This window comes from Sebastes umbrosus, chromosome 13 (genome assembly GCF_015220745.1).
Source record: "Sebastes umbrosus isolate fSebUmb1 chromosome 13, fSebUmb1.pri, whole genome shotgun sequence".
In the NCBI taxonomy this organism is placed as follows: Eukaryota; Metazoa; Chordata; class Actinopteri; order Perciformes; family Sebastidae; genus Sebastes; species Sebastes umbrosus.
In genome coordinates, this window is record NC_051281.1 from 2,812,377 (window position 1) to 2,824,630 (window position 12,254).

Sequence of the window (12,254 nt, forward strand, 5' to 3'; positions counted from 1 at the left end):
ATTTTAATAAATCTAAGTGAAAATATAAAACAAGGAAAAACTGAAGGTTAATAAATAAATGAGATCCAGATTGTGCAAGGGTAAAAAAGTAGGTGCCTTTTCCTGTTAGAGATCTTTGAGCAGGACAGAGATGAGGACTTAGACTCACGTCACACTTAAGTTGCAGCTACAGTGACTTGAGACTCAACTTGGACTTGCAAAAAATGACTTGTGAGCATCTCTGGGTTTAAGAGTCTAGAGGGATGTGTTAGTTTACAGCCGATAATTAACTGTCATTAGTTGGAGACACCGTGTAATTATACAATACTGTTGTACTCTGACTGAAAAATAAGTTACGGTTATTATTGCAAGCCTAATAAAGTTAGCAATATTTTCCTATCACCCTGAGTAATGTTCCATTTTTAGGTGCAAAATACAGTTGTTAAACTTTAAAGGAAAGTTTTTATTGTGTTTTTCATATTGCATTGCAAATATCCTATTTAAAGTGTTCATATAGCAAACAGCTAATCAAAGGAGTGATGATACAGTGCATGCTTTGAAATCCTATGCTGTGTTTGAAGCAGACCGGATGCAGCAAATGACAGAACGTTCATTAAAACCATAAGAGACTTGAGACTTGACTTGGACTTGCAAGAAAATGTACGTGAGAGCATGTCTGGAGCTCCCCAGCTGAGGGATCTGGACCACCCTAGTCATGAGGCGAGAGTTTGAAACAACTGGTCGTGCCTCGTCGGTCAGAAAAGCTCCCGCAGTGATCAGGCTTGAGGGGAATTATCTGATCATAGATGTAAGAGAGAGAGTCTCTGACCATGTGAGGCTTAAAAAACAAGCAATAAAATGTTAAAATTCCCCACCAAGCTCTCTCTCTTTGTTCATGTCATCTGGTCAACACACACATGCAGAGATCGTTATTGTTCTTTCTTTTTAAATTCTGAAATCTCTCTCTCTCTGTGTGTATCTGTTTGTCAGGACCGGCCTGGAGGCGATCATGGAGACCTATGCTTTCTGGAGACCTCCTGTCAGGACCCTCACGTTCGAAGACTTCACCAACATGCAGAAACAGCAAGGTGTGTGGATACTCATTCTCTCTCTGTATACAAGAGAAAACAACACAATGCTCCTCTTGAAAATCCCCCCTCAGTATATCTTATCTACTTCTAATTCAATGTCCTCTTATAGGATTTCGTGTATATAGATATAGAGATTTAGTGCAGAATAGTAACAGAAAAATATTTTTAGCAGGCTTAAAAAGCAAAGTCCATTTCTACTTCTACTTCTCGCTAGAAAGAATCCCTCGTCTTATTTTGAAGGACTGACATCCAAAGCTGATGATTTGACCTCCACCTGACGACACCCAAAATAAATGATTCCAGATATGCTAACAGAGCATTTATTAGAGTGTTAAAGGGACTATTTGTAACTTTCAGAAATGCTTGTTAACAGCGACACCTGAGGCCGCTAAGTCAACGAAAGTCAGCGTCTGGCTCGCGCTTGCTCGCTCTAAATAGAAATGAACGAGCATCGCTAAAAACAGTGAGGCGACACACGTCAGCTAAAACCACAATATCACTCTATTTTTCAGCTGCTTGGCAGTAATGTTAGCTGACCAGACGAAGGTCTCTCCATGAACATGATTTAGATCTGATCCTAGGGTTGGCTTTTCCTGCTTCAGCCTCCGAGGACGCGCAACAACGCGCGCTGTGTGAGTGAAGGCAAGCAGGCAGAGGAGCAGAGACTCCAGCCACACGCGACCCGGTAGATTTATACGTGTAAGAAGTTACAAACAGTCCCTTTAAAAAGCTTTTTTATGGTAGATTTTGTCTCGCTTAATGTCGGAGACCTGAACATTTTCTCCTCAGACATATCAGAGCCCACTGACCCAATTAGATCAGCTTTTTTACGCTCCAAACAACTCATATGGGAGAATCTTCACTCTTGGGTTGAAGCACCGTCTGCTCTTGACATGAAGAGATGAATGTGAACTAAAAACCATGATTAGTAGGGCTGTTGTCGACCAGAGAAATTCTTGACTGACTAACTCTCACACGATTTTGTCGACTAATCGATTAGTTGATTTAATCGACAGATCTGTTAAACTGAGTTTCTCCAGTCACACAAAAGCACCACTTTAAATCTGTTGTTTACCAGAGATGTGCTCATACGTTTCTTAGAAAAAAGTCATTCAGGATGACAGAAGCATAAAAAACAGCTATTCAACTAAAAGGGGGCAGCCCTGGATCTGTTCCAGTGTTCTGGATAATAGAGAAATTAAACTATTCCTTATTTTAAATGTGATCTGAATCCTTGGAAACCACTTTGAGAACCAGTGGCGTTAATGCTCTTTTATAACGTTAAATACCACTCTCAATTAGATGTGAATGTGTCATCAGCGTGTTGGCACAAAATAATTGATGGTTATTATTGTGATTCATTATCACAACAACAATTATTGCAGATTACCAAGAAGATAATCCATCTTTTAATCATCATATTGAGTGTCTTACTCAGGGTTTACGTTAAGTTTCTATTATAGAAACAAATGATTGCAATTGATTATGGTGATATTTTATATTTTCATGCAAGTTAATCTTCTTTAAAACTGTTAGATTCGGTTTATCATGCTGCATTAAGATTTGGGTTTCTGTACACATCATTGCAGTTTTAAGAGATAGTTGGTTTGTGTTCTTTATTTAATCGTAGAGTGGAACATTGGTACATTTTATGTATAAGAGGCCATATTACACGAACCACCTCCTTTTCTACTGACGCCAAAAACAGTAGCTGCAACCTCCGTCCACGCAAACAAATTAGCAGTCGTTACTAGAACCTGTCCCGTTTTTAGTGACGTTTTTGGACCCTCGTCTTAGTGGGAGCTTTTTAACCTTTTTACTGTTTAGTTTTTAGGTCTGTTATTTTGTATTTTTATGTGTGTGAAACTTCTAAGCTGCCATCTTGGCCCGGACCCCCTTGAAAATGAGATTCACAATCTCAGTGGGATTATCCTGGCTAAATAAATAAAACATAAATATGGTATAATTAGCTGTTAATTAAGCAACATCTGTTTTTACTGCATATATATATAACTATGTCTAAAACTGAGAGTAGTGCACGATGACCTTGGAGCGTGCTGTCCCAACCTGAACTCTCTCCTTCTGCATACTTTCCCTGCATATATCACCACACACCACATCAGCTATGGTCGTCCTTTATGTGAGCTTGGCCGTACGCTGCTCCCCCTGGCAGCTCCGGCAGGCGTCTGCTGAACTTTTCACATCACGCTGCAGCCCTCCAAAATAAAATCGTTAAACGAACCCTGTGGCTTTTGGAACGGCTCCGGCGACACGAGTCAGCGTCAGCCGTGGGGCCGCCTCCCTTTGTCCCGGCTCCAGGGCCTCCGGCGCAAGGTCTTAGTCACGGCTCATACCGAGGGCCACGCCGCCGCCGCTGCCGCTTTTTAAAAAGCAACCGAGCCTCTCCCGGTTACCTCTGGAGGTCAGCATGACGTGGCGCTTTTTTTGTCTGAGCGGGCGGACATGTGTTTGTTATCATTAAACTCCTCCAAAGTGATTAGGATTTAATCACCGCCTGTGAACCCTGTATGTGTGTGTCTTTGCCCTTATGGCACCAGACACCCTTTTCCCTTCATGTAATCAACTGTTCCCCCTCGGCGCTGAAGCACCTCGAGCCTTTCTAACCAGAGGAAAACATGACATCACCAAACTATCGTCCGCCTCGCTCTTTTTCCTCATATATGTCTACCTTTCTACCCCCCCACCCTCCCCTTTCAGAGCGCTGCAGCGATATTATCGAAGGCATATGGTGCAAAATCAGAACCCCAGCCAAGCGAGTCCTGGATTATTTAGTTCTGCCTCCTCCTCATTCCGGGTTCAAACTGAATTTCTCCAACAGCAAGATGAACCAGTGCCAAATTCTCATTAATAGAGAAATATGCTATCATTTCACTGTGAAAGGCTCCACTCACTGGATACTAAAAGGACTTGGGGCGGCTCTGTTGACCAGACTCGGTCCAAACTGAATCCATATTTATCTCCACATACCAGCGATGTATATTTTACGATACGGTTCTGGATCCAGAGGGTTTCAAAGACTGTAATTAGTCCGAGAGGTCGGAGTCTGAAAATGTCCATGTGGATCAACAAGGTTGTAAAGTAGCAACAGGTGAATTCATAATGTAGCTTAGTCTGACTCAGTGCATGCTGGGAAATGCTCCCCAGGGTCGCCTCTAGTCCTTTTGGTGCCCTCGGCAAAATTCAGATTTTGAGCCCCCCATAGGCGCCATATTCTTATTCAGAATATCCAAACAGAATATGTTGTTGACATGACCCGTATGACTCCTCTTGATCCTGACCAAAGTCTCTGAGTATTGTGTGTATTTTATCACTGACTCAACTGGTTGTTTTTATTTTTCCGTTTTATATAAATATATTATATTACCTGTATTTCACCGTCTCTGTATCTGTGTGTTTTCCAGGTGGCAGTACAGGAACGTCTCCGACCACCTCCAGCACAGGAACCCCGTCCCCCTCTGGAGCGGCTCACCTCCTGTCTCCCTCCTGCTCCCCCCCCACCTTCCACCTCGCCCCCAACACCTTCAATGTGGGCTGCAGGGAAAGCCAGCTGTGCAACCTGGGCCTGTCCGAGTACCCGGCCTGCGCCCGCAGCAACATGGCAGCCCTGCAGGGCTACGGCGGCCTCGCCGACAGCTCCTACGGACGCCTCCAGGCTGCGGGGGGCGGCGTGGCGTCTGGTCAGCCCTCTGAATCCTTCCTGCCGCAGAGGACTTCCTCCTTGATTGCCGCGGGCATGCAGGGCAGCGCTCATGCCTCGCTGACAGGCGGCGGCGGTGGCGGCGGCTCTGGAGGAAAAATGGATGCCTACGGCGGTCAGCTCGGCTCCTTCCCAGCCTCGCAGCTTCAGTACGTGATGCAAGCCGGCGGCGGCTCCGGCTCTGGCTCGTCCTCTTCATCCGGCTCCTCCCCGTCTTCCGCCCATATGTTCAGTGGGAGCCACCACCACGTGCAGCAGGGCTCCTACAACGCCTTCTCCCTGCACAACCCTTACAACCTGTACGGATACAACTTCCCCACCTCCCCTCGCCTGGCCGCCAGCCCCGAGAAGCCCCAGGGAGGGTTGCTCTGCTCCTCGTCTCCCGCCGGGGCCTTCGCCGAGCGCCAGTACCTGTCCAACGGAAGCATGGACATGCACATGATCGGCAACACCGGCGGCGGCCAGCAGGGCGGCGGCTCCTGCGACGGACGCCAGTACGGCTCCTCCTCTCAGATGTCCATGCACATGGTGTAGAAACAGTCCGCCATGTTTCTGAGAAGCAAATCTTCTAATCTATGAACCCGGTGTGGCGTTGATGTTGAACCGCTGTTTTTACCTTTCAGAAAAGGATACGTGTTTTTTAAAGACACTCCACCACATACAGCATTATAGAGGGAGTCAAAACTATTATTTAATTATCTTTGTATTAATGAAGCGATAATTGGGACGACTCTCTTTCTGTTTCTAACAGGAAACAGACTCAACAGATTGTAATACGAAGCTCAGAAGGGATTGTGAATCTGTTATGGTGCAATAGTAGCAACACTCAAGTGACTCATTCTTGATTTTATTTTTCGGGACTCAAAAGGCCGTGACGTCATGTAACCAAAGAATCTTCACTGTGATCCAGAAGTTATTTTACTTCAAGCAGCACTTGTGCCGAATCCTTTTTAGCGATGTCAAGATTCGGCATCACGGTCTGACTGGAACGAAACAACTGGAGAAGATCACTGAATGACTCGCTGCTCCACACACACACGCAGGAGATGAAGTATCTGGACGCCGCGGGGTGAAAACGACACGCTAAAAAAAAGAGCTGCAGGTCGAGTTCACCTGAAAACTCCCAGCAGGCGTCAGGACTCCATCGACCCTCACAGACTGGAATGGCTTCACTATTTTCGAGTGGATTATGTTGTTTTTGTTTTTTTTAGCATATATATAAAAAGATGGCGAATGCAATCAATAACATAAGCTTAAAAGTTGTTGTGTGAAAAGTTATAAAAAAGAAGCAATAGCAAAACAGAGTAATTAAAGTATGTTTTGGTGTGTTGTTGTAGAGATGTGTATTTAAGTGCTGAGCAATATAACACTTTTACAGGCCAATCTGTTATAAAAAAGAAATGTGTGAAAAAAAGGGAAAGTAATTCTTTTTGAGGCATTTTTAAAAAATGTAAATACAGGTGCCAAGCACGTAAAAAGCTCAATAAACGTTTTAATTCATGTACATTGTTTTGATTTTTTTTTCTCTCCTTGTTAGCAGCAGGAAACATTATTATTCTACGAAAAATGATGTGTTTTCTCAACATGAGTCGCTCATAAAAAATAATTTGGAGCACATAAGGACAAGCAGTGTTTACTGTAAGCAACAAAATAATGATACTGGACTATTCACCTTATTCTTTGCCTGAACTAGGGTTCATCTGCTTTACGTTATGTTGTGTTCTCACTTCAGTTTAGAGCAGAAGTGCCATTATTTAGCTTAGGGTCGCCCGTCACCAGTGTTAATACATCCACAGTTATCATCTTTTACTTGCTAGATAGCTGTTCTTAAGCCTTAAAAAAAGCTGTTAAGTTTTAAAGTTTTTCTCAGGTGAGAAAGTAACATTTAGATTTCCAATATGTGATCAGTTTAACCAGATAAATTTGGAAATTTGAGAGTGAGACCAGCCGGTCAGTGTACAAAAGCGCAAAATATGCTATGTAGCCACTGGCTAGCTATCATTATTTTATTTATTACATGTAGGCTACGTTAATTATTTATTTTTTAGCTATTTATAGCTTGCAATTTGGCGATAGAACTATCTTGCTAGATGGTGCTCGATAGGTATTTATAACTAGCAATTTGTAGCTGCCTGATAGCACTGTTGGCACTAAATCGGAAGAATGAACACAATAGCGTTCGAACCGGAAGTGAAAAATGGGCGGGGCAGCATAAAGTGAATAGACCGTATATACTGTATACCGCCAAAAAGTCAAAGTCAATTGTTTGTTTCATTGCAACTTCAGCGACCAGCAACAGAGCTACGCTTTCGCCATTTTGGACTGAAGGCGACTACCGGACGCCAGTAAAACGTTCACCTACAAAGTGCGGTACAAAAGTAAAACAAAATCATTTCTATTCTATTGTCATATTCTATAAATGGCCTGCATTGAACAATGAAATATTGTAAATATAATGAGCGTTTTCAGTCCAAAATGGCGGCAGCGGCTGTTGTCAAGTGTCTTTGCTTCTCGTCTCTTTGGTGAATATTACACAACTATTTACTGATTAACTATTGGAAACAACTGGTGAATTATCATTTTAAAAACAGTTTGTAAGTGTGGGAGTTGGCTCAGCAGTCAGTCGCAGCCTCTCGACTACAATAACAACCAATGACATGATTATTAATCACACGAGAGAGCGCGCTTATAAAACACACACATGTGCTCTGCACCACATCAAACGCTGATGCAATGCATCGATCATAAACCAAACTGGAAGAGAAAAAAAAGACCCCCCCCACCAAAAAAAAGACAAATTTTCTCCCTGCTGGTTCTGTTTATTATGAGAATGAAGAATAAATCTCTTGTGCCAACTACACTCCATGCACATAAATATGGCACCTGTTTAAAGAGACAGAGAAATCCCCCTTGTAATCATTTGGAGAGAGGGGAAAACATGCAGCATTTAGGATCATTCCTGCTGCAGCTTTGTGGTTCCCCTCTTGTTACAGACTCCGGGGGGGTTTAGCCGGGGGCCAATCAGCGCCCATTACACGCATGTCTTCTGAGCGGCTCTCCCCAATCACTTCCTATCAGGCGTACGGCTCTAGCCATGAAATATCATATCTGAACCATCATCAGAAAGTGAAGGGGGGGTTGCAGCAGGACCGTGGAGACAGCGACCCACTATTAGAAACACCTGTTTTTCCAAGCATGACTTCAAATAATGAGCAGGGTGATGTACCGGAGAGAAGCGCATGATTTCATAATTTGGCTCCACTCCATCTATCTGGACATTATTTTCCAATAATTATTCACGTTATTTGTCTGATATACACCCCGTCTCTTGTTCCCCCCCCCCTCCGTCTTCACCGCAGGTTTACCTCGAGGCCTGTTAAATTAGGAGATGTATTTGTAAAGAGGGCAGAGCAGCAGCATGACATAATGCACAGCAGGTCTGTTTTTATACCGTAAACTATCCATCAGGTCTTTAAGTGGAAAAGAATGGCCGAGCCGAGGCGACTCTCTGCCTTTCATCGTGGCGTCTTTCATTAGAAACAAAATATGCAAACGATCACATTGATTGATTAATGGCAGGGGCGAGGCCGGTAAAACATGAAACTGGAACAATTGGAGATACGGGTATTTTTAACGAGATCCTCTGACAGAGATGAGAGAGATCTGGTGCCTAATCTGCAGCTTTGAGGCCATTTTGAGTGACAGCACGCTGACTGGAGGGTATCCCATAATCCCCCTCTGTCTCAGCCATTGATCTTTCCCTTTCCAACACATTTCAGACATTTTAACAGACTCTGAATCACTCTCTGGGGAACTCTGCTGGATGCGAGTCCGGCACAGTGACCATGTGCAAAAAGAGGGGTCTGGTTTTGATACGACACAGTGTGAGTTTATATCAGAAATTCCTGGTAAACTATTGCCCTCTTGTGTTTATTCCTCTCTTATGCTCCAAAACTTGACTCATCTTCACAGTAAATTATTGCTGACAGGAGATGTGGACCCACTTCTCTGAGGTGTTACAGTGCGTCTGAGTATTGAAGCACTAAATCACGGCTCTTTCACAAAGGCCTTTCACATACCTTCACTACGCCAGTGGGGCTTTTTTTTTTTTTCTTCTTCTTCTCCTTCAAGGAACATCTTGAAACTATTTTGGGATTGATAAAGTCATGATACAGATGTCAAGCTTAAACAAAGAAACATAGAGACTCTGGTGATGTGGCCAATGTTTTTACAGTCACAGAAGAGCAGATCTCTGACGGCAAGTTGTGTTTTTCTGAAGCATGAGGACTCAGAAAGTAAGAAAGGACATGTTACAGAGTTAATGACCCCATCTCAGGCTCATCATGTGACACACATGACCTCAATAGTATTAATAAAGTAAAAGTTGATTAGAGAAGAATTTCGAGAGAGGGTCTACTGGTTATAGATAAAAATTACAATGTCAGAATCATGTTTTATTAAAAGTTCTCTATATGATATCCAGAGCATTAACATAGCATCAATTAACTATTGTCTATGTAAAGATATAGAGGAGTAATGTCTACCTGAGCAGAGAATGAAGTCTCTCTCCCTCTGTGTGTGGTAATCAGAGCTTCTCTGTGCTTTGTTGACATAGCAAGCCGGCTGCACGTGACTTTTAGTGCATGTTCGTGCATGTGAGCGTGCCCCACCGGCTAGCTCACATCCGATTTTAGATCATTTTAGATCAACAACGCTTAGTTTAAAAGTTTCTCGAGAGTTTCCAGACACCCTGATTTGCATGAAGTAGCCTAGACCTCAACTTTATGCAAATGAGGAGCAGCCAACATGACGGACTGTCTCTTGAAATGCAACGCTGTGCTACCAGAATGCATTGCACCGCTGCTTACGTAGACAATGATACAAGATATGCTCTGAATTCTGTATTTAGCATCTTTAAATAATCACAAGACGACAGGGTGATGTTGAAAAATCCCAAAATAATAATAATATTATGCATAAGCAACAGAAAATAGTTTACGGTCAACATAACAGAGAAATTATTCTGTAATAATAACACACCTCTTGTCACAACATTGAGCTGCTGTTCATGTTGCCACCCAACAAACATCATCAGTGAACCACAAAACACAGATTTAACTCACATGGGAACAATAATAAAAGAAATATTTCTGTCTTCCTACAGTCAGATTTACTGCAGACAAAAGGTTTGACACCAAAAAAGAAAATCAATCCGCGGCCAACTATGAAACTTTTGATGCTCTCTACATACAGTTAGTCACGTTCTCTCTTGTTACTGTAATCTCTGGGAAGGGAAGAAAGACGGACAGTGGAGGAAAAGTAAATTTAGAACAGATTTGAAATGGACGAAATCAGAAAAGGAGATCTGGAAAAAGATTCAGAGATCCTGCAAGAAGGAAACCTCACGCACCCGTCAGACTCCAAACGCCACATATGTAGAAACAGGAACGGGAACATCGATTTGAACAAAAATAATTTTAGACAATCATAAAAAGTCTGAGTTAAGAAGAGAGAAGAAATTAGTAAAAGTATATTTTCTCTATGGCCATAGTTTACCCAGTGTACTGAATGATTACAGTCATTTGATCACATGTTATACTGACTTATACTGAGCCAATGTACAAGGTATCATAACAGGGTAACGTTTAATTCTACCCGTGCATGGCAAATCTCAATCTGTAGTTTATCTCTATTAAAGACAACCCTTAATCTAAACCTAAACTCAGACTTTAATCTAACCTTAGATTAACCAACACCAAACCAAAACAGATTCAAGAACAGAGGAGTGGTTAAAAACATCATTTTAGAGCCATGTCTTTTCAGTTAGACGCACACATGGAGAGGAGAAATAAAAAACACACACATATTCTCACACTCTCAGAAAAAAAAAAAAGGCGTCAGCGATGGCATGCAGGTCAACAGGAAACAGTCTAAATGATTTTCCTTCTTCCTCAGGAGGGAAAAGAGATGTTTGAGATACGGTCGACCCGTACAGGGCAGGTGGTTCTGATAAAAGCCCCGGCCCAGGCCTGTCCCATGGTGCCGTGCCTGCTGAGTACAAAGACGCCCCGCTGGGAAGCCCCCGTGTCTAAATGAGAGAGGTCCGGTGCCGCGAGGAGGCTTGCAGTCAGGTCCTCAGAGATCCAGCGGATAGTGTGACTGACCGGGCAGGTGACCCGGATGTTGAAACCCCCGTGGAGGGTTGATTTGAGAGTGTGAGAACTGGAGTGGTGGAGTGTGAGAAAGGTGTGCAGTAGTGGAGTTTTGCTGAAACATTAATCTATTAGTTGACTTAATTGATCCACCAATTAAGAATCAAGTCATTTAACAAACATAAACACCAAATATTCCTTACATCTGGCTTCTCAAATATGAGGATTGACTGCTTTTCTTAACTGAAAACAGATTTTCTTTTATTGGAAAACTATTTGAAAACCATGCTTTGGGATGTGGGAAACTTTGACGGTCAACCCAGGAAGCATTAATTGGTGATTTGCAGGTCAAAAGTGGACTAAATTTAGTTTAAAAGTGACCTTGACCCCTTTAAACCTTTGAGCCTTTAATTAAATTTAGCTTAGTTTAAACCTAGATGTCTAGATGTCTTTTGCTCTAGCTGCAATCACCGACTGTTTTCTGTTTCTTTTTCTGTTCTTTTACAGAAAAAAATTGTAAAAAATGTTGAGCAGATTACTGGCGGTCATTAATGTTAGAATTTTTTTTTTCAACATTTCTTTATTGTAGAAATAAACAATTACAATGTGCAACAACATGACAAAACACAGAACATTAAACATCATACTGATATTCGTATACCAAAACATGCACAACTCCATTCTTACTAGGCTGGTACATTTAATATTATATATGATCAGGACATATGGTAATTATAACAAACAATAAAAATAATAATAATATAAAAAAGAAAGAAAGGGAAGAAATACAGTAATATAAATTATATAAATTAATGTTATTAAATACACCTGATTTTCCTACTATGATGTCAAACTATTTGCCATGAAAAAGGTCTATTCAGCTGTCATCCACTGAAATCTTTTTTAATGTTTTTATTTTAAATTAAATTAATTTTTTTTTAATCAAACTTTTGTATACAAGTGAATCTAACAGAATTAATTAATATTAAAAATATTAATAATTGTAGTAATTTCACTCACACTGGACCCCAGTTGATGCCGGCTTCTGATTGGCTGCTCAGAGATCACGTGTCAGAGAGAGGGAGACGTTTGATTGGTATGTTATGGATCGATTTATTGCTCTGTTAAAACGAGAAGAAGGTGGACGTCGACTGTTATGCCGAAAAACAGTGCTTAAGTCGTGTTTAACGTCGGTTAAAAACACACCTGAGGAGAACCAGGTAGCTACCGTTGCTATGCTGGCTACTGTATCCATGACAACTAGAACTGGACGTTGATGCTGTGATGGACCAACCATCAACAGGTGAGTTCATA

At 42.0% G+C, this 12,254-nt stretch overlaps 1 protein-coding gene across 1 annotated transcript in view; it reads left to right on the forward strand.

Moving 5' to 3' along the window:
• tbx15 (T-box transcription factor 15) overlaps nucleotides 1–6,292 on the forward strand; it is a 48,375-nt gene extending 42,083 nt beyond the window's left edge. Inside the window, exons 7-8 of the mRNA XM_037790556.1 lie at nucleotides 970–1,067; nucleotides 4,493–6,292. Coding sequence (XP_037646484.1) covers nucleotides 970–1,067; nucleotides 4,493–5,322 — 928 coding nt within the window. The 3' untranslated portion in view covers nucleotides 5,323–6,292. The remainder of the gene's footprint in view (nucleotides 1–969; nucleotides 1,068–4,492) is intronic.
• Nucleotides 6,293–12,254: the final 5,962 nt, after the last annotated feature.